General features: G+C 40.8%; 2 protein-coding genes across 3 annotated transcripts in view; one reads left to right on the forward strand and one right to left on the reverse strand.

Moving 5' to 3' along the window:
- The first annotated feature begins 1,191 nt into the window (after window positions 1–1,191).
- On the forward strand, window positions 1,192–4,303 carry calml4a (calmodulin-like 4a). Of its 2 annotated transcripts, XM_088413656.1 has the most exons (5): window positions 1,197–1,284; window positions 1,371–1,401; window positions 1,662–1,802; window positions 2,418–2,606; window positions 4,177–4,303. In XM_088413656.1, the coding sequence occupies exons 1-5, from the start codon at window positions 1,282–1,284 to the stop codon at window positions 4,272–4,274; spliced, it is 462 nt and encodes a 153-aa protein (XP_088269782.1). In that variant the 5' UTR covers window positions 1,197–1,281; the 3' UTR covers window positions 4,275–4,303. The 2 variants fall into 2 exon arrangements, with proteins under 2 accessions (XP_088269783.1, XP_088269782.1); XM_088413657.1 differs by lacking the exon at window positions 1,371–1,401 and having other exon boundaries at window positions 1,192–1,284.
- Window positions 4,304–7,351: 3,048 nt separating this feature from the next.
- Window positions 7,352–21,656, reverse strand: part of adamts7 (ADAM metallopeptidase with thrombospondin type 1 motif 7) — a 66,960-nt gene continuing 52,655 nt past the window's right edge. The window contains exons 18-24 of the mRNA XM_088413655.1: window positions 20,884–21,097; window positions 18,187–19,806; window positions 17,854–18,006; window positions 16,761–16,934; window positions 16,247–16,393; window positions 14,154–14,316; window positions 7,352–9,510 (exon numbers count right to left, since the gene is read on the reverse strand). Of these exons, the coding sequence (XP_088269781.1) occupies window positions 9,395–9,510; window positions 14,154–14,316; window positions 16,247–16,393; window positions 16,761–16,934; window positions 17,854–18,006; window positions 18,187–19,806; window positions 20,884–21,097 (2,587 nt within the window). The 3' untranslated portion in view covers window positions 7,352–9,394. The remainder of the gene's footprint in view (window positions 9,511–14,153; window positions 14,317–16,246; window positions 16,394–16,760; window positions 16,935–17,853; window positions 18,007–18,186; window positions 19,807–20,883; window positions 21,098–21,656) is intronic.

Consider the following 21,656-nt stretch of genomic DNA (forward strand, 5'->3'; position numbering starts at 1 on the left):
GACTTGTTAAGAGGAAGGGTGTTAGAGTAAGTGTACTGGGTCCGTTTTTCATTTTAACGTCAGTAAAATGACTGCTTTTGGCCCCGTTCTCACGTGGAATAGTTGCCATCAGCAGCTAGCCCCGTGAGGATCAGCGCTCAAGACGATGGATGGCTGCATATTGTGTGGCCCGCCGCCATTGAGTTATGTCATGAAGGGGGCAAGACAATCCACACGGTAATAGGCGCGGTCCCTGCTAATTTTATTTTCTGGTTAGAAATATAGGTACCACAAAACTCAAATTTAATCAGAGATTAAATGACGGTTGCACCAAACGTAATTCATATGTGTCACAATCTGTTGTTTTCCTGCGATTTTCTGTACCTGTCTGTGCTAACCTGTTCCCCTGTGTTAACCAATCAGCTCCCTTCGCGAATTATTTCCTCTCCAGGTGTTTTTTGTAGTCTCGCATACCTCTGCCACGTGTCAGTGTCACCCCCGCGGCGGGGGCGGCGCCGCCGCTAGGGTAGGTGCGCTTGCTGTCTGGTAAAGCTGAGGGCCGGATTTGTGCATCCTGATCCAGGTGGCTAAGGAGCGGGGTCTCGCCTTTGTAGTGCTCGACGTCTCGGATGGGATGTTCCAACCACCCTGCTCGTCTTGTCTCCGCTGGCGCGGAGTGAATCTGGGGAACCTGCGGCCTCTGTGCTGTTCCTCTCGTCAGCTGTTCGCCCCGACCCGCCAGGAATAATCATCATGACCATGATGAGATTTGTCATTTCCATCCTTCCATTTACTTTCCTGCTGATCCTGTTCAGGGTTGCAAGAACCTGGGGCCTCTCCCAGCTGACATATTTCTCCTTGTTGAACATAGAGACAAACAACCATTCACACTCACGCCTTCACTGTGTGGGAACAGAAGCCAATGGGCCTGTATGAAGTTCAGGCAATTATATGTATACAGCATCATTGACATGATTATGGTACTTACAATTCATTCTTACTTGAATATAATTTTCTTTTGCGCTATCACCTATCCAACCCATCCTTATCTAAACTCAAATATACTTTAATGAATTGTTTGTTGACCAGAATATCATTGTTATTGTGTATCTATTGCTCTTATTGTTTGCTTGGAAGTGATAGGGTTAAACTGTGCTGCACCTTGGCTCTGGTATCTGCGTTTCCACAGCAACCCATATTAAATTACACGCAGGCTTGCTAGCGTTGGACTTTAAACAGGTGGAGGAACAGACTTCAGGAAATTAATTTCTTCTTCCTGGAAAAGCAACATTAGTATTCCAAATGGTAAGAATAATTGTTAGAATTGTGTTAATATTTGCAACATTTATATTCTTGATTGGTGTGATTTTGTTTGGCTCATTTCATCACAGGCAAAATTCTTTACACCAGCTCAAATCAATGGTAAGACCGCTTCACAGCACTATTCTCTGCCCCACCATTCACAAAAAAAAAACATTGTTTGAATGAGACATGCCTCTGTGCCTTTTTGAATGTGTATTACGGTCAACTTTTACGAGTCAGCCTGCAGCGAAATGTAACTAATGCGAGCCTTGAAATTCCAAATGGAACATTGGAATCCATTTTGACAATGACTGTTATTTTCAACTGCAATTGTTTGATTACAGATAGCTGGCATAATTCACCAATAATTTTCCTCACAGAATTCAAGGAGTGCTTCTCATTGTATGACAAGAAACAGAAGGGAAGGATTGATGTCAAGGACCTGATCACAGTTATGCGATGCCTTGGTACAAGTCCAACTCTTGGCGAAATTGAAAGACATCTTCAAGTTCACAAAATTGGTAATTACACAACCAACTACTGACCTAGTAACAACAACAAATCTAATAGGTGTAGTAGAATTGATTACATTTTCCCTCAAATGCCCATTTTAGAGTGTTAGCCTTTGCCAAAGTCAAACATCCTAATTTGGAGCACCAACTTATTAGACGCCAACCCATTACGTATGCCATATTTCATCATTAGGAAAAATTTTCTCCACTCATGGAAATCAGCTGTTTTTGAGTCATCCTCCTAATTATAATCAAAACATCCTCCTTGCTGGAGGCATTTAATTAAACAGTTGATTAATAATAATGTATTCACCACCACAAATCATTGCATTTAATTTACAATCCTATAATTTAGGAATTTATATTTAAATGACAATAACGCACCAGAGCCTGTTACCGGTACATTTTGTTTTGTGTGCAGAAAAACAACATACTGTATTGGATTTAATGGGTGGACACTATTAAATTGTGTTCATGTTTTTGCCGAACATGTAACTAGTCTTACCAGGTCGAGAGCTGCTATGTTCAAAGAGACTTTTGCACAATAACAACCCTGTTCCATGGATATTTTGCTTGGATTGCAGTTACTGGATTGCAAATACCACTTGGTTCATTATGTTTTAGAAAAGTCAGGGAGCTTGGACTTCTCTACGTTCCTAACCATGATGCACCGGCAAATACAACAGGAAGACCCTAAGACAGAAATTCTTGAGGCCCTGAAGATGACAGACAAACAGAAGAAAGGATACATTCAAGCCTCAGAGCTGAGAGCCAAGCTCACCATGTTGGGAGAAAAACTTACGGACAAAGAAGGTAAGGAAAAAAAAACTCACTATGACAGAGGATAGACTGTTTTTTAATACAAAAATATTATCTACACCTCTGCAAAATGTAATTGTGAATGTAATTTCTTCACGTGCACAGTGAAAATAACTGTCAAACTACTTTTGGTGGTGCAGATAGGAAGCTGCATTCAGTGTCACTCGAAAAAAAAGTATCGACAAGTACCTTTTCTTTGGAGTTCATTCAATACACCTTTAAGAGACAAAAAATGGGATGAGCTCTATGAGATAAAATTCCGTAAAAACTTGCATGCAAGGAGACAGTTCAAAAACAGCTGCAAATAAATGCCTAACTAGATTTCTTCAGTGTAAACATACATAGCTATATGAATAGAAAGCTATCTTTTCTCTCCTTGTTTTTGTCTATTTTATAATCTTGTCAGAGAAAGAAAGAAAAGGAGAAATGTCGTGGATTTCTGGATGACGTTTCAACAGAACACAATACATACATTTTATAGGTGCAAAGAAATCATTTCTAAGAGTGCAAATAACAGCCGACTCGATTTGTTGCCAATCAAACCAGCTCTTCTAATTCCTTTTAAATATAATAAATGAGGAAAAAAAAAAAAAAAGAGATGGCAGCGTGTGTGACTGGAGCATTGTCACTCTGCCATTGATGTCAGAAGGTACAACAATTTTTGTGAATGTGAGGCACACTTGAAATCCTGGCATTTTCCTCAAAAATGAAGTGAGCGCCATATAAAAGTGGTTAGCACGTCCGCCTCACAGTTCAGGGACCCGAGTTCAAAATCCGCCTGGATCCGGCCTTCCTGTGTTGAGTGTGCATGTTCTCCCCGAGCCTGTGTGGGTTACCCCGGTTTCCTCCCACACTCCAGAAACATGTATTGCAGATGTATTGAACATATGTACAAAATTGTCCTTACGTGTGATTGGGTGCGCAAATGGTTGCTCATCCCTCTGTGTGCCCTCCAATTGGCTGGCAACCAGTTCAGGGTGTCCCCTCCCTACTGCCCAAAAAGAGCTGGGATAGGCCTGCGACCCTTGTGAGGATAAACGGCTCTAAAAAATGGATGGAGGGATGATAAATTATTTCCCTCCTGCAGTCTCGATAAGAGTGCAAAGCAGGCTAATCTCTTTGTATCCAAAATAAGGCGAAAACATTCATCAACACCTGTCCGCTTATCCTCATGAGGGTCGCAGGCATGCTGGTGCCTATCCCAGCTAACTTCCGGCAGTAGGCGGGGAACACCCTCAGCTAGTTGCCAGTCAATTGCAGAGCACACAGAGACCAACAACCATTCACGCACCCAATTGCACCTAAGGACAATTTAGTATGTCCAAAACACCTGCCACGCATGTATTTGGAGTGTGGGAGGAAGCCGATGAGCCCGGAGAGAACCCACGTGGGCTCGGGGAGAACATGCAAACTCCATACAGGAAGGCCACTGCCTGAATTTGCGGCTTCCTGAACAGTGAGACTGACACGCTAACCACCGCGTCACCGAGCCGACCCCTTGCCAATTAATAAATAAATAAGTAATCAGCTATTTTGGGAACATTTACCTGCTTTGTTTTTCTAGTGGATGAGCTGTTCAAAGAAGGAAACATCAAGCCAGGAGGAGTCGTTAACTATGAAGAGTTCATCGAAATGGTGACACTGCCACCTGTTGATTATTGAGTTGAGCGAGGAATAAACGCTCACAGACACTGCTGCGTACTTATTTCATCAGCGCTGTTTGCAAAAACATTGAGATGTTGTTTTTGTGTCATTGTCCTTTTATTTGTCAAATTTTATTTTCCTGTCTGAGAATTAAATATTAAAGTTAAGCACTGAAGTGCGAACACTGGCCAGTGTCCGCAAACGGAGTGGCTCTTTTGAGCTCCTCCAGGATTCATTCAGGGTCACCAGAGGTCGCTACAAAGTCGCCAGAGCTCGCTAAAAGGTTGCTAGCGGTTGCAGGACATTGCTCTTGCCGCAAGGAAGTGTTCAACATTTCCAGACATTGCTCTTGTCGCAAGGAAATATAGAACAGTTCCTTGCGACAAAATCAATGTTTGGAGACCGCTTGTAACCTTTTGGCGAGCTCTGGCGACTTTGTAGCGACCTCTGGCAACCCTGAACGAACTCTAGAGGAGCTCGATAGCACGGCTAATTTCAACTCTCAGCGGGCTTAATGAGGCGTAAAAATTATTTTCAAGTGATAATACTCTGTTTCATTTTGTACGCGTGGAGGTGACGATCAACCTGTACGTGTGAGGGACTACTCAGGGCAAGAAAAACGGGTATGGCGGTGCACGAGACAAAAACAGTTGGGGTGCACTGGTTTGAAGACACCCCACTTTTGAGTTTCCTCTTGAAGATAATTCTTATTTTACATAGATTTGCACTTTTTGATACTCAAACCACTTGACACTGGTGACTATTCACCCACTGATGACGTAGCATCAGGTGAAACTGGGGCTTCGAGTTCACAGCCTTTCCGTTGGGATCTAGTCACTCTAGGGAAAGCCTGAGGATCTTCCCAAAGTAGCTGGACGAAGTGGCCGCGAAGAGGGACGTCTGGGTTTCCCTGCTCAAGCTGCCGCCCACGCCCCCAGTGATCTCGGATGAAGCGGTAGATAATGGATGGATGGAATCCATTAATATTTAGCCATCCTAGCGGGACACCAATTCACCTCTTGCCGTTGACAAATATGGCATCAAAGTTGCTTTGAGCTCAGCTCTGCTTCTTTGCAGATATTTTTACATCAAGAACAAGAATGGATTGACACACGTCATAATAAAGATTACAATACAGTCGGCCCCCGGTTTACGAACACCCTCTTTTACGAACAATTCGACTTACGAGCGTGGACCACGGAGTTTTTTGTCCCCCACTTACGTGCAAACCTTTCGTCTTACGAACAATTTGACATGCCGGCCCATTGTATTAGTTCAGATATTTTCGCTTTGCTGCGTCAACAAAATAAATAGACGACGCTTGTCACGGCATCGGTGAACGCTACTGCTCTTACAATGTCACAGTCACTGTCTCAGTCACGGTGTCAGTCACGGAGATGCCGATATGCTATTGGTCGATTAAGGTCACGGTCGGTCTCACTCACTGAGATGCTATTGGCCGGCGTCACCTCAATCACAGAAATGCCGATATGCTATTGGCCGAACGCCTTTATATAGCTTGATGGCACAGCTGGTCGGGATGGAAGAAAGGAGAGAAAATGAGTGAAAAATGGAAGGAAGGAATGTTGTGAAGACTTTGCAAATTTTATCTGTTAGACATGGCTTCTAAAATTGCAAGTGGCGGTAAAGGAAGAAGTAAGAGGATGATGACAATAGAAACCAAGCAGGAGATAATAAAAAAAAATATATATATATACGAAGGAGGCGCATGCATAGTTTAGCCTTGCTTGTGAGTATGGACGGAACCGCTTGGCAATCTTCTAAGGGCAAGACTTTCCTTGCCAGGGGACGGACCTCGCTCGACAACAAAATGGAGAGGCTTCTTCTATTATAGATTAAAGAGAAGGCAATCGCCGGTGATATGTTTTAGTTTGAGAAAAGTTCTTGTTTAAGAAAATAAATAAATAAATTCTGCGGGTTGGTCTCTGCTCACCTTCGTCTCCACTCAGCTCAAATCACGTCGCCCCAGAGGAAAATGTCATTTATCCTTTGTGTATCCATGTTAATTAAATTAACTACACAGTAGGTTATGGTACTAATGACAAATGTGTGCGTAATACGTGATGGTTTTATCTCTGATTTAACCACGCGTTGCCAGTCAATGTGTACGTACAATTGACATCGTTTTACTACTTCAACGAAATCATCTGCTCACGCATGACACGGAAACGCTGATATGCTATTGCTCTTACAATGTCACAGTCAATGATTCAGTCACGGTGTCAGTCACGGAGATGCCGATATGCTATTGGTCGAACGCCTTCATCTAGCTTGATGTCACTGCTGGTCGGGACGGAAGGAAGGAGAGAAAATCAGTCAAAAATGGAAGGAAGGAATGTTGTTAAGACTTTGCAAACTTTATCTGTTAGACATGGCTTCTAAAATTGCTAGTGGCGGTAAAGGAAGAAGTAAGAGGATGATGACAATAGAAACCAAGCAGGAGATAATAAAAAAAAAAAAAATACAAAGGAGGCGCACGCATGGTTAACCTTGCTCGTGAGTATGGCCGTAACCGCTCAGCAATCTTCTAAGGGCAAGACTTTCCTTGCCGGGGGACGGACCTCGATCGACAACAAAATGGAGAGGCTTCTTCTATTATGGATTAAAGAGAAGGAAATCGCCGGCGATATGTTCTAGTTTGAGAAAAGTTCCCGTTTAAGAAAATAAATAAATAAATTCTGCGGGTTGGTCTCCTCTCCCCTCCGCCTCCACCCAGCTCAAGTCACGTCGCCCCAAAGGTAAATGTCATTTTTCCTTTGTATATGTTATTTAATTTAACTGTACAGTAGATTATGTTACTTATTTTTAATATGTGTATAAAGTCGTGATGTTTTTACCTAAGGTTTTTGCACGCGTTGCACGCGTTCACTAATTAACATAGGTTTGGATTGCCCGTCATACGAGCAGTTCAAGTTACGAGCGTAGCCGCTGAACGGATTAAGTTCGTAACACGGGGGCCCACTGTACTATGAAATCAAAAGTAAACTGGTAAATGTGTAAATAGTATGTAATTACAAATGTAATCATGTGTATGTCATGCCATGCATGTCTCAGAAAAATCAGGTAAGAAGCACTGAGGAAAAATATTTTCTTTTTAATGCAGCTCAATAGAAGCAATGTTTCACGTAAGACAAACTGGCAAAGGCCACTGCATTTGTTGACATGCAAGGTTTGAACAAATCAATGTTTGTGCAGAATACTGCTACAGGTATAACAACATGTCATCACATCAACTTTAAATACTTTAGCATGTCACAAAGCATATACAAACACACAACACACAGCTGCTAGTAACATTAGCAACCATGCTAGCACCAGATATAAGATACAGTATGAGACAACGTGGGACGCGTGCAGGGATTGCCATGGCGATGACTGAAATTCTATGTACCATTCGCATTGTTTTAATGTTTTTACTTTCAAGTTAAAAAAAAATCTGAATTACAGGGCTTGGAAAGTCCACTCAGAAAAAAAAAGTTGCACAGTTTGATGTTCTTTTTTATTTGGTTTTGCTGGTAGGAATGACTGACTACATACAGAGTCCACGTTGAAGAATAAGCAAAGTTAGAATACATTCAATTCCATTACAATAGCAAATAAGATCTGACTGCTGTCAGACATGTTATGAAGTGAGATGCATTGATTAATCTGTTCTTTAAGATGTCTGCCGGTTGCTGTATAAATACCTGAGAAATTAATTAATTGCAGTCAAAAACATTGCGGGCTTTCAAACTGAAGGTAAACAATACATTAAAAAACAAAGGAAAAAAATAAACCTAATTTAGGACTCATGTTACTGTTCACAGAATCATAAGTTCCTTGCTGGCGATCAAGCTGCTTTATTCTTTTGTTTCTACACCAAGTGATTTATAGCATACACTTTACTTTTGTCATTTAATATTGCTGTGTATTTCTCCTTTATCAGGCTGCATCATAAAAGCTTTCAGAGAAACCTAATGAGAGAGAACTGGAGCTGAGGCTTTGCAGTTGCCAATTTTTAGTTCAGAGAAGCTTTGAAAAACAAAAACAAAAACAAAAAAACGGAAAACACTAACCTACATACGGCACTGCGACTTTCAATGTAGAAAGGACCGCATGAAATACAATTTACCTATCCATCTAACAAATACAAAGCTGCATTTGATTAATACTTAATTGACTGTCAAAAGCCAGGAATGATAAGAAAGGTTCAGTATTCAAATACTTAATACAGGCATACATGACCTGAATTCAGGAGCCCATGTGGCCTCAGCACCAAATGTTGTGCAATCTAAATTCCTGTATTTATTGTAATGAGCACAAAAGGCTTGATATAATTTGGTACTTTCTTTGAGCGCCACTCCTTACATGTATTCATAGAAATATGCACAGTAGATAATGTATTAACTTTACACTATTCCTTGTAGTGAGAATGCTGAGAAAGCTTAAGAAACGGATGGGGTGTAAAATGAAAACAAAACATAAAACGTGTGATGTCAAACCATCTGTGCGTGCAGGTTATGAAACAACTGAAGCAACTCCAAACACCCGAGATGAAACAATTAAATTCTGCATCTGTGAATTTGTCTCTACAGTTGCTTTCCCACTATAGACTATCCCATGTGATGTCAGTCACCTTTTGTTAGCTGCGCTGGTGCAGTAATTAAGCGCTGGTCAACTGACACATGAAATATGAGCATCTTTCATTGTTTTATTTCACTGGAAATACATACTGACGTATTTAATATCTAACATATTTAATGTATACATTCATTTGTATTGTACCTGCATAATACCAACCACAAACATTTGTATAAACGTGTGTGTGTGGTGTGTACATCCATACATACACACATACATACACACACACATATACATATACATATACATATACATATACATATATACACACACACACACACACACACACACACACCACACTGCAAATTCTACTGTAAGCTGGCTATGTTAATGGGAGAGCATTACATTTCCGCAGCCATTTGTCGGTGACACTTTTGCCACTGTGGGCTATATTTTATCGACACAGTGAAACTACTTATTTACATTAGCTCCAGCCCGTGATTCACTGATGCTTTGCCGTTGGCTTAGTGGTGACTGATGCTGCTGGCGAGTTCTGGCTATTGCTTGCAGGTTTTGCAGCACTGTGCTCGCACGTTTGGCAACTTGCAACGGCCCAACCAGTGCAGTGTCTGACAGAAGCGAGATGTCAGACGATCACGGAGACAAGCTTCCCCTGTTTAGTGGGGATAGACAGCGGTTTGATACTTAAGACCCAGCAATAAAAAAGTGGTGGAACTTCAAAGCATAAATACATTATTTCACATGTGCAATAAATGGGTAATATGTGAGTTTCAAAACAAACAGATTAGGCTCAATATTTAGTATCTTTGAAAGTTTTCGGTCTGCACTACCATCAGGGAGGAAAGGTAACATCTGGATTTCTTGTTACTGAATTCCCTTCAGCTATTTTGCTGAGAAAGCAGTTTGGCCCATATCTGAGAAGAGATCATGCACGCAAAATTAAGAGAGAAGTATTCTTCTTCAGATTTTCTCTACATTGCGATTTCCAAGTTACACCATGTTGTCTAGATTATGTCTAGATTTAGGCCCAATATGATGATGTGATGCAAACGGCTCGCAGTTTGGATGGCTGTGGAACAAAGTACAATATACTATATGACACACCAACACTGAATTTAAGGAGTTAGTGTATTTTTCAACTTTAGGTGGGGCTTGCACACGGCCTTGGATATTGTTCAGTTTACTCTCTGATGACTTAGTGCGTCAATTAAAAATGTGCCATGTTTACAACTGCAGTATTTTTATCATTCTTATGTTGTTTGGACTAATGTTATCCTAATGTTTTCTCTAATTTATATTGTTTATGTGTATGTCTGTATTTGGTACATGCAGCATCCACTTCAACCTGTGGGCCTGGAAGGGGGCTCCTCCCACCTGTGGTCCCTTCTGGAGGTTTCTGATTTTCCCCTAATTGGGGTTTTTGAGTTTTTCCTTCCCCTTCTGGGAGCTTTGACAGGGGATGCTGTTGTGTACCTTACACTGAAAGGATGTCTTGTGTACGACTTCTTTTTTGAAGGAGGTCTCCACATGACCTCTTTTCATCTGTGAAGCCCTTTGAGACTTCGGTGATTTAGGGCTATACAAATAAAATTTGATTGATTGATTGATAATGTTAAATGGCAAATAGTGTGGACTGACATAGCACTTTCCACACTGATTTACAAAACCTCACATTCACCCACACTCACATTCATACACCAATGGAGGCTACTGCTAAGCAGAGCACTGCCAGGCCCCGCTGGAATTTAATTGGGGTTTAGTGTCTTGCTTGAGGACACTTTGACTTTAGTAACAATGATTGGGGCCGAAACCCACAGCCTTCACATTGGAAGGTGAAAATTCTACGACTTTTCAATTTTAGCTATAATTATTCATTTACATTTTCAGTTACATACACCCAGGATCCAACTACGTTGAAATCTCCTCCGTTGCCTCCTATGGTGGATCCACAGTTAGTCGTTACATTATGTATAATGTATTGCAGTGGTTTGTAGAGCCAACTAACTTTGATTCAACAAAATGCAACGTTATGTAGATACACCACCAACATGATTGTTTGGAAATAGAGCCACCATAATGAAGTAGGGCACTGAGAAAAGACACTTGAATTTTTACCCTCAAGAAATGTGCAACAGCAAAGACAGACTTGGCTGCATACTGAAATATTGAAAAAACAGTGAAGTCAAAAAGACTGAGTGAATTCCTTTAGGAACTGTTTGACAATCATCCAGTCATTGCTTTATGAAAAGGCAGGAAGTGCTCAACAGGTATGCACATATTTGTTATCAAAACTGCGATCAAGAGCGCTGAGAAAGAAAGAAAACAACCCACGCTTTCCTGTTAGAATTCAATATCTTGAGGCCAGAGGGGGAGCATGAAGAAATTTCAAACACTGACCTGCAATTATTGAGCTACTCGGAAGATACTGGTGAACTCTCAAATGTCCTTCACATATTGTAGGCATTTTCCTTTCAAATTTGTAGAGTTTTATACCATGTACACAAAATGTTTTGTATTATAAGATATATGTAGTGTAACAGAATCGATAGCCCCCGGGTGTAAGGGGAATAAAGACTCATAATTATAAAAGATATAAGAAGTGCAACTGTAAAGTTACAAGCAAAAGAGGTAGGGTGAAAAAAAGCAGGAGGGGCAATAAAATGCTGAGTGAATTCTGACATGAGTCCAGTTGGGCCCTACATTAATTCTGAGTATGTTTGAATTCCACTCTTCTATCTGTCACCAAATTATCAAGAGCACCTGTCATGGTTTGTTGGATTTTGGGTTGTGGGCTTTATTTTGAGGGGTTCTGTTCCTTTCTGTTTTCATATGTGCTCCTGCTCCTCTCGTGTCTCCCTGCCTTAGTTTTGATTTAGTCCACCTGTCCATGTTACTGTACCTGCGTGTCCTCCAATCCACTCCCTTAGCCTATTGTTCCCTGCCCAGCTGCTGTGCGTTAGTCTGATTAGTTTGTGAGCGTATTTAAGCAGAGTTTTTGTTTCAGCCCGTGTCGGATCATTGTCATTGTCATATTGTCTCTGTCGCATTTTCGTAGTCGTCTTGTAGTCCCGTCTCGTCCATCGTCCCTCAGCTCCGTCTTTTTCTGCCGCCCGTCCGTTAGCGTTTTGTTTTCTGTTTTTGCCAGCCTGCCTGAGCCCTTAGTTATTTGCCGTCCTGTTTTTCCCGCTTTTGTTCCCGTTCCTTAATCAATATGGATTACATCAAGCCCGTATCTCGACGCCCTCCTGCTTTTGGGTCCTCCTCCTCCGCAACCACGCCGGCCTTCACACCCGCCGCGCACCCCCGTGACAGCACCAGGGTGTTGGTGAGTATTTAAAAAAACAAACACACAAACAAAAAAAGAAATCCCCAGTCCACCAGAATGCCCCTTAAAAACAGGCAGGATAAACTTGACTTGCTCCCGCATTAATTGAAGCGACACCTGCTTTTATAAGGCAAAATATTTTTATATAAAATAATGGCGGGCAATTGGCGGGATTTGATTTGTTAGACCACTAGGCAATGTTTTCTAGGTGTGTCATCCATCTATCCTCACCTCACCTCACCTCACCTATTTTGCAACCCTAGATACCCTTTGGTGAGATTCTGGGGAGTGTGAAGGAATTGTCAACCAATCAAAAGGTCACAATTAGACAATCAAAGATTCCCATTCACATGCCGGAGTACCTGAATTAAAAAAAAAACAAAAAACATTCGAGCACAGGCAGAGAATGGACTTTTTTTTTTAATGAAAATGGAGAACCCATTAAAATGCCACTTATCGATAGCAGGTGCAACAACGTATATTATTATGGCTAAGATGGACAACTTTACCTGAGAGCCTGGCTGTAGACAAAGACTCGCTTGCTTGCCTCACTCACTCACCCACTCACTCACTCACTCTAGACATTGTACTGTGAAATACATGAAAAAAATTAAAAATGCAGTCTCAAAAGAAGTAGGACAACACACCAGTTAGGACAAAAAAACGATGCAATGCCTGATTTTCATCTTTAAAATTTTGAACTTTTGTTTTATTTCAAGCTATTTCAGTGATCACTAAGGATTTTTTTTTTTTTAACAGAAGATTCTTAAAAATCTGAAAACATTACCTGTAAATCTAACTACAGCAAAAGTGTAGAACATTAGCTACAGTCTGTGTGAACATAACAAACACTTGATTGCATCAGAGGGGTACAACGGCACCATCTGAAACCTCGTTTCGTGCCTCATTTCCTGTGTATGTCTATTCTCCCATTGGCTATGCTTAACCTGCCTCACCCATAATCATCCCTAGGGCTCCAGCAGGCCCAATATAGACCAGTAATAAACAAAAGGCATTGTGGAACGTCATCAGTGTGTGATTTGAATTGAGATGTTGTGATGCAAAACGTGTACTGTCAGAAACAAGGCAGAACATGTATGTCTCTGTGTTGTGGGTTTCTCTTGCCTCCTACTTTCAAACATACAATTCTGTGTAACTGTTCTTTATTGTGTCACATTAAGGCTCAGTAAAATCGAGTTTGTAGCATCAATCCCTGGCTTTTTTGCTATTTTACAAATGAACTTGCGTGCGAAATCATGCATTTTTGTGCGTTTTTTGTATGCTTGGCCGCAAATTAGTGTTTTACATTGCATCGGAATTTGCAATATTCAGGTCTCCACACGAGAAACAAACAAACTTGTCTGTGCCTTCTTTTTAACTTGGAGCCCCTGCAAAGATATGTGCATGTTGCTGGTAAAAGATTAAAAGGTATTCTTTTCTGAAGACAAAGAAGCTTCTTTTCCTATGTTTGAAGATTGAGCACAAGAATTCATTCATCTGTGGATTTTAGCAGCCTTCTGCTCTAACCAAAACTTTACATCAACCAACTTGGAGCATCTGGTAGGAAGTCACATCTGTTATTTGGGCACTTGAAACCTCATTTCATCATTGTCTTCAAATGACTTGAGAAGAGGACCAGAGAGCATGCAACAGATGGTATAATGATAAATAGAACAAAAAAACAACAATAATGTTACCATGGAAATGTGTGCATGAATGGGTTGTGCGGCATTGAGATGTCATCTTCAAAAATAGGTCCTATGTTCTTAAACCTTTTTGTACATTGTAAATGGCTCAATTGTAAATTTAGGTGTGAAATATTTGATCATGTTTTCAAATTTATTTAAAGGTTTAATTCATAGTAATCATGCTATACTGCACTCATACTAAATGCTAAAATACAAGAACCAACAGGAAGTGACAAAATTATAAATTATGTGCGTATTATATGAAATGCAAGTATTTCTCACCGGAAGGATTCCTGTGACACTCTTCCATGTTACACTTCTGCGTGTTCCTCGGTGGCATGTCATGGTCACACTGAGTTTGATCAACCTCCTCTTCCGTCTCAACTTTTGTGTTTACACACTTAATGAGTCGGTGCTGCACTCCGCCGCCACAGGAAGCTGAACACTGAAGGGAAAATGTGTCACTCATTATTTATACATGATGCACTGCAATGTTGAAAATTAAAAAGTTCTTGGTTATAAATAAAGGTGTGACATGGATGTAGATTCACTGTTCATGATGACTTCAAGCTGTCAACAGTTACAGTTTGATTTAAGATGCAGCTCAGGAGAAAACGACTGCGCTTCAGATATCTTGAATAAGTTTATCCATGGCTATAGCTGCCATTCTATTCCAGTATCTTTTGAATTGTATTTCACAAGCTAGCGAGTCTCATTCATGTTGAAAAATTTGATGAAGTGGGGGTGCTTCGACAAGATCGAAATGGGGCAAAGCCTGACCAACGTGTCCTTGCGCTATTTCAAACAGCTCACCTTCACTTGAACGCTAATGTTTTATATTGGAATTGAGTGGCTCAATTTTGTAAGTACAGTATTTTGCTGCGTGCTAAAAAATACTGTCTCTCAAACAGCAGAGCTTTAGAATAAATCTGTTCTGTTTGGGCGTAACCAAGATGAGCACCGTACCTATAGATGAAAGTATATTTATCCTTCTGTTCACAGAGCTATAGATTTCACAATTTACTGCCTCGCACACAGTAAGAAGTATCTTGATGCTGGGGCGCTTTCACCCTCAGGTTTCAGCTTTCCCATAGCCCAAAGCAAATTAATTAAGTAAATCAAAATGTTTTTCACCGGCTACTTTTTTTCTCTTTTTTTTTTCAGCTGAAATGTTAGCCAGTGGTCGTAGGTCCCGAGGGCAAGCAAGGCCTTCTCTGCTGGCCTAAACATACTCATAAATCGTGAAATTATGAAATTGTTTACATTTTGACTTCATCACCATAACATAAGGCATAACAGCACAAGTGGAAGAATATTAATACAATATCGTTTAATGCTAAAACAAGATGTCAATTTCAATTAAATTATTCTCCTTCTCGCTGGTCTGAATGTCATATCACTTTTTTGCAGTGCTTCCAGTGCTATACGTTATACTAGATTTTGCCCTTTTAAAAAGTTGGATAACAACTTTTTGATCCAATCATATTTCAGCTAGCCAGCATTGTCAGATTCCATAAAGTCTGCCAGAGACATCAACAAGTGAATGGACAGAGCTTGTTCAGTTTACAGTGCTTAGGCCAGTCATCCTGCGAGACTGCGACATCAGGGCAAGCAAACTCGGCCTACATAGAAATCAGCATGAATGTGTCCCCGGAGTCCGGCGGTGCCATTTTGAAGTAAACTTTTGTGAATTTGAACCTGGAGATTTGTTGCTATACAGGTGATTTTAACAAACCAAAGATTAGAGAACGAGTAGAAGATGTGGATTTGATTGAATCTATACTTAGCACACCATTTTCATGACCGACCGTCCAAGAAAAACTGAATATTGTGAGCAGAGGTTGGCCAAGCCTCGTGCTAGCCAGTCTGCCCCAGCAGGGAAAAAAAAAAGGTTTTGTGAATGGTACCCGTGGCTAACAGCTTCTGGGAAACATTGCAAATGACTGCTGGGATTGCCCGTTTGGTCTTTAAAGACATACTGGCTTTGTCGACTTGAATGATTTCACAAAAGCAGCAAATACATTAAATATTGTCTGGGCAATTAAGAGCTTCAGCATTGAAGTTTCTTCAAAATCATGCCAGATATACAATGTGGCTCTCAACATTAGCCTCCATGCCCATAGTAAAAGAAATGCTGATTAGCTTAAAGTTAAGGAAGCTAAAAAGCTATGAGATAAATCGCTCAACAATCACTGGATTGGAAAGAATTCTTGTCTGTTCACCCCCATCTTTATTATATATTGTTTCTTTAAATGGATTAAGTGAATTAGATATTCAAATGATGGTTTTTCCAAAACTAAGATAAAAGATTGCAACAGCAGAAGAGCAAAGGTCATATGGCATCTCTAGATTGTGTGTGTTTCAACGGTGTGTACCTGTCCCCAAGAGCCAGTTAGCCACTGAGCACAAGGCTGAGTATTACAGGGCTGAATATTGCTTGGCTTAAGGTCAGCGTCACAATGCTTCTCCTCTGGGCAAGTGACAAGTCGTTGCTGTCCTCCACCTCCACAAACCTCTGAACACTTATGAAAAACACACACAAGTAATATGATGGATCCAGTACAATGTAAGACAGGTGCAACCTTTATACAGTCTTGTGAAAAGAACAGGTGGCCTTCAAAGAGACCATGAAAGTGTTTCTATTAGTCTATTTTATTAAGTTGATGAAAGGCTAAAGAAGACCTTTGAGCAAACTATTTCCTGCAAGGTGAACGGAACTCATTCAAGTGCTGCATGCAGTAAATAGAATCACATTGTGTCAAGGAGACTCAAAAACGATGTGATGACCCGTCAGAAACATTCATCACCTACCCTTAAGGCAAACAAGAGTAAGACCGTGGTGCAAGAGGAGCAAATATCTCAATTGTAGAGCTACTGTATGTTAGGCACCTGCCCCCAGGAAGACGTGTACCAGTCGAGACACGGCCGAACGTTACATGGCGTTTGGCTTTGTGGTCTGGAAGACATCGCTCGGCAGTGGAAAGGCCGTAGAGGTCTCTGATCCCGCATGTCGAAACACTGGACCTCTCGGGATTTTATACCACTTCCACAATTCTTGGAGCACTGCAAAAAGAATCGAGCAGTAATATGATTTAAGGGTTTCTTCTGTCTGTATCTGATCAAGAATATCATATTTAAGACTTGGGCTTCCATTCGCAGCAAGGACCATGATTTCGAGTGAGATTTACTATCGAATGAGAACAATAATGGCGGTGCTGAATAGATGGATTACCACTCGTAGATATTTTAGTAAACAGATTTATACACAAACAGTAAACTATGCGACGCTTTTATCTCAAAATATGTGTTTTGATTTTGTGTGGATGTGTGAAGGCAGTGCTAAAAAGCAAGTGCAACACTATTTCTAAATGAGCGACTTAGTCATTAAATTCTAAACTCAGTGAACATCTTTAAAGCAAAAATGCCAAGTATTGGACACATTCTTGGACGGTGAATGAGAGCCAGGATGTTTTACCCTGTTAATCAATTGATTATTAGTTAATATTCCACAGGTTTTGTGAAGGTTAATTAAAATGAGATGTAGTTGTCATGACTGAATATGAAATTGTTTAAAGTTTCATTTTATCATCATAACACACGGCATAAAAGCACAAGTGGCAGATTATTCAAACAATTTTGTTTAATGCTTAAACAGGACATTAAATCAATACGAAACCTATTTGAGGTTTACATGTTGGCATGACAGCATGACTAAACAACTGGTACAGTTTCCCACATGGCCCCTGGGTAAAACTAATTGACCAGCCCTTCTAGGAAGCAAACCACAAACTAATAACAGAGAAAGGCCAGTCTGCATCTTAGAGGTAAACAGAATACTCAATTGTGATTTCCTGCCCCACGACCATTAACCGGCTACATGTGTTCAAAGTAAACATCGCACAAATTAACAGTGTATAAAATGTCAGCATCCCAGATCCCAAATCCCAAAGGAGTTAAAAAAAAAAAAAGAGGTCCATCTCACCTTAGTCCATTCTCCAACCCTCCACATGGAGCAGGGGCGCACGTAACAACGCTGGGCTGGCGTGGGTCGTTTGGCTGGGTCGCAATCAGACTCAGAACCAGAGCTGCAGGTCAAAGTCCTCCAGATGGCACCCAGACCACAGCTTGTGGAACACTGCTCTCAAATACAGTAACACATTGCAACAAACAAAAAGCTGTTCACCAGATGAGCAAGAGACGTCATTTCATTTCAGCTCAACCGTGGATTTGTGAGCACGATATATGTATCACTGTATAACATAGAAAAATCTGCTACAGTGCAAGGTCAGAATTGAATACATTCATGAAAACTCACAGAGCTCCAGTTGCCTGTGACCCAAACGGCTGCCATTTGTGTGGTGGCTGGCCTTTGTTCTGATGTTGACTGAGGAAGAAGCCAAAGATATGAATGCTGGGTTGGTGGGAAATTCATCAATGTTTTGCGGGCGGGAGTAGGTTGAGCGGCTTCGGAGCTCAGCTTTGAAGGAATATATGTAGAGTCGGGATCACTCAAAATACCAGATTTCATCAGAGAGGGAATTTGATTGTGCTTATATTCATCAAACGGAAATGATGTAGACAAAAAAGAATCCAGTGAAGTCTTTTCAGTCGAAGCTTTGGTCAGAGTCTGTTCCGTTGTTACTGGCTGGAAATTATCTGGAGGAGGCTGCGTGTATCCTTCCTGTTTTGTAGGCGGCTGGAATTGTGTTCCAGCAGGCAATATGTTGTCATCAGGGGCAGTTTGATTACCTGACATGAGCCGATCTGGGGAAAGGAGAAGAGTGGAACTCTGAGAGGGAGGCAGTGAGGTCGCACTGAGGCCACTGTCAGACACTCTGGAATTCTCTTTAGGGGGAACCAAGTCTTTATTGAGATGAGATGGAGGCAGGTTTCCCAGTATAAGATCAGGTGAAAATCCTGCAGATTCATTATTAGTTTGAGGAGGATGGAACTCTGGATCTTCTACAGCTCTTGGCACAGAGGAGCTTAAAACCCTTGGAGTAGCGAATTGAGGCATAGTGACAGTTTCTCCTCGGGTGTTCATTGTTAGTGTGACAGTGTGACCGTTCCCGACTTGAATTTCAGGCATTGAGGCAGCATGTGATGGACTTACAGTGAATTCCCTGATGTGATTTTCATCCCCTGTGGAATTGTGGTTATTTTCAGCCACTTTATCTTCCCCTGCATTTTTACTCTTCGTAGGTTCCCTAGTAGTGTCATTCGGAGGAGCGCTTGCGTTATTGTTTTGAGACCGCATGAGCTCGTCATTTACATCTTTGCGGGATGAATGTTCTAGTGGTGAACGAGTGGCGGACACAGGCAGGAGGTAATCCTCAGCAAGGTAGTCATCAAAATTTCTAGAATTTTTTTGAGCGGGTTCCGTGCCAACATCCTTCAGGTCGTCTTTGATAACGTTCTTCTGTGGTTCTGAAGTTTTCGAAGAACCAGTTATATCAATCACACTGCTAGTTGCCTTTTCTTCCAGCAGAAAATCCATTTCCTGACTGTTCCCTGAATCTATTCCACCACTGTCATCTGATAAGTCTTCATGAAAGTTGATAAAGTTGTAATCATAGTAAAAGTCATCCACTTTAGGAGTACTGTCTTCACTTTCTATCTGATTGTGATAATGAAAATCTTCAAATATGTTACTCAAGTCATTTGCATCATTATTATTTGAGTGGACTTTGGTGGGGCTGTACTTTGGAAGTAGATTGGTTACAGGTATGGAGTTAATTTCATTAAACACTTCTTGGCTTGTCCATCCACTCCCGGACCAGTCGATATCACCGAAATTGTCCACGATTTGAGGACAGTCCTGGATCGAACAAGCAGTAAGAGAGAGGGGCTTCTTTTGCAGGTCGCAGTCCACGCCGGTGTTTCTGGAGCATGTAACGTTACGCTGACGTACTCCTCTTCCACACGTGAGTGAACACTGACAATGACAAAATACATTAGTTCAATCTTCCGCCGCTACTGTGACAAAGTACAAGCAAATGACTTCGACTTGTTATTCATTTCTAGGATCCGCAGCAGCAACACCAAGACCAACCCCGAGACTACACGAGGAAAGTTAGCAAGAAATTTTCAAAACTTTAGATTGATGAATGCTAATGATGAAAGGAGATCTCGTATTAGAAGCTCTAAACACTTTACAACAAGATTTCTCCATCCTGCAACAAAAGTGAGCCTCCTGATTATGTTTTGCACGCTAGATTGTCAATTAAATGCTCGGTTAAAAAAAAAAAAAAACAACTGCTAGATACATTGTGGACATTTATTGTATATTACATATAGTCTTGTGCGACATCTTGTCTCATGGCATTTGTGTCACGTCGCAACCGTAGCCAGTAATTTGCTGAATAAAAAATTGGTTGGTCATTAATCTTGCGTGGGGACACCCTATCATATTATTTAAAACTGTGCAAGATGAAAGCTTTCATCTACTGTATGAGAGAGTATGGAAAGGAAATGGTAGGATTTGATGAACTTTCCTTTTGAGAGCTTTTGTCAAGATGGAGGATGATGTGAACAACTCAAGCACCAGATAGTTTGGCACAAACCTTCAGCCATCTGCTAAAAAGCTGAAGTTAAAGCATGGTGACCCAAATAAATATCAAATATGGTTTCGCTTGGAACAACAATACACGCAAACCTAACAAAGAACAAAAAAAAAAAACCAATCTCAAAGACTCCCATTAAATATTTGCAGAGGTAATAGATGTTGATTAATCTCACAAAATGACGAGTGAACAAATATCTTTTTAGCTTCCTGATTTTTTTTTTCATTTGTATAAATACAAACACACCATCTTATAAAAAAAAAAATCTACCTAGGGAGGTCAATTTTCCAAGTAAGGTTTTTTTTTTTTTTTTTTTTTTTTAGGGGGACAATGTAACATCTGTCCAGGGACTGCAGATAAAAACTAGCCTCTTGGCCAGTTCTGGTTCATTTACAGAAAACCAAGCACCAACCGGACCAGACTAAAACTATTCCTAAAGCCACACTCACCTTTGACCAACTGCCAGTGGTCCAATCTGCTGGGCATGGGATGTCTGTGTTACAGGACAAAACTGACTCCGGTTTTGGGATGTGTTGACATTGAGTGGGCTGTAGGGCTTTCTGATCATCCACGCTGATGGCTTGTAGGCACAGCACGGTCCTTTGAGCCACACCAAAGCTCCCACAGCTTGCTGAGCACTTCTGCCACTCACCCACCCACCATCTGCACTCAGATACAGATTAAGTTGCATTGTGGAATTAACTGTGATGGAAACTGTCACATTTCACAATAGACTAAAGAAGATGACTCATATATCCTGACCTTTTAGAGAAACTATTGTATGCGGAATAGGATTTACTGTTCACATCAAATACTTTGGCTCTTTGGGGGTTTTGCCCTGTATTTTCAGTGGTGCTTCCACAATGTCTCAACTGGTGATTGTGATGATGAAAGACCATTCAACAAAAAAACATGACTATTACACATTACATCCATTTGTATGCTTACATACAAGACAGGGTTGTGCTTGTTAAGAAACTACAAAAGCACAATTGGCAGCAATCATCATCCATGGAGGTATACTGACGGCAAAGAACATGCGCTGCCTTTTATACATTCTTTACCATATGTTTTTTATGAGCATTAAATAAAATCAAGTATTGAATCAACTTTCATGGCTGTATGTTTATGAACCTCACAAAATAAAGTGCAACAAGCGTCCTTAAAAGCGTGCAAAATAAATAAATACATACATAAATAATGAAAGTGATTCTGTTGTTCT

The sequence above is a fragment of the Hippichthys cyanospilos genome, chromosome 4 (assembly GCF_059441005.1).
Source record: "Hippichthys cyanospilos isolate Australia breed blue-spotted pipefish chromosome 4, RoL_Hcya_1.0, whole genome shotgun sequence".
NCBI classification, from domain to species: domain Eukaryota; kingdom Metazoa; phylum Chordata; class Actinopteri; order Syngnathiformes; family Syngnathidae; genus Hippichthys; species Hippichthys cyanospilos.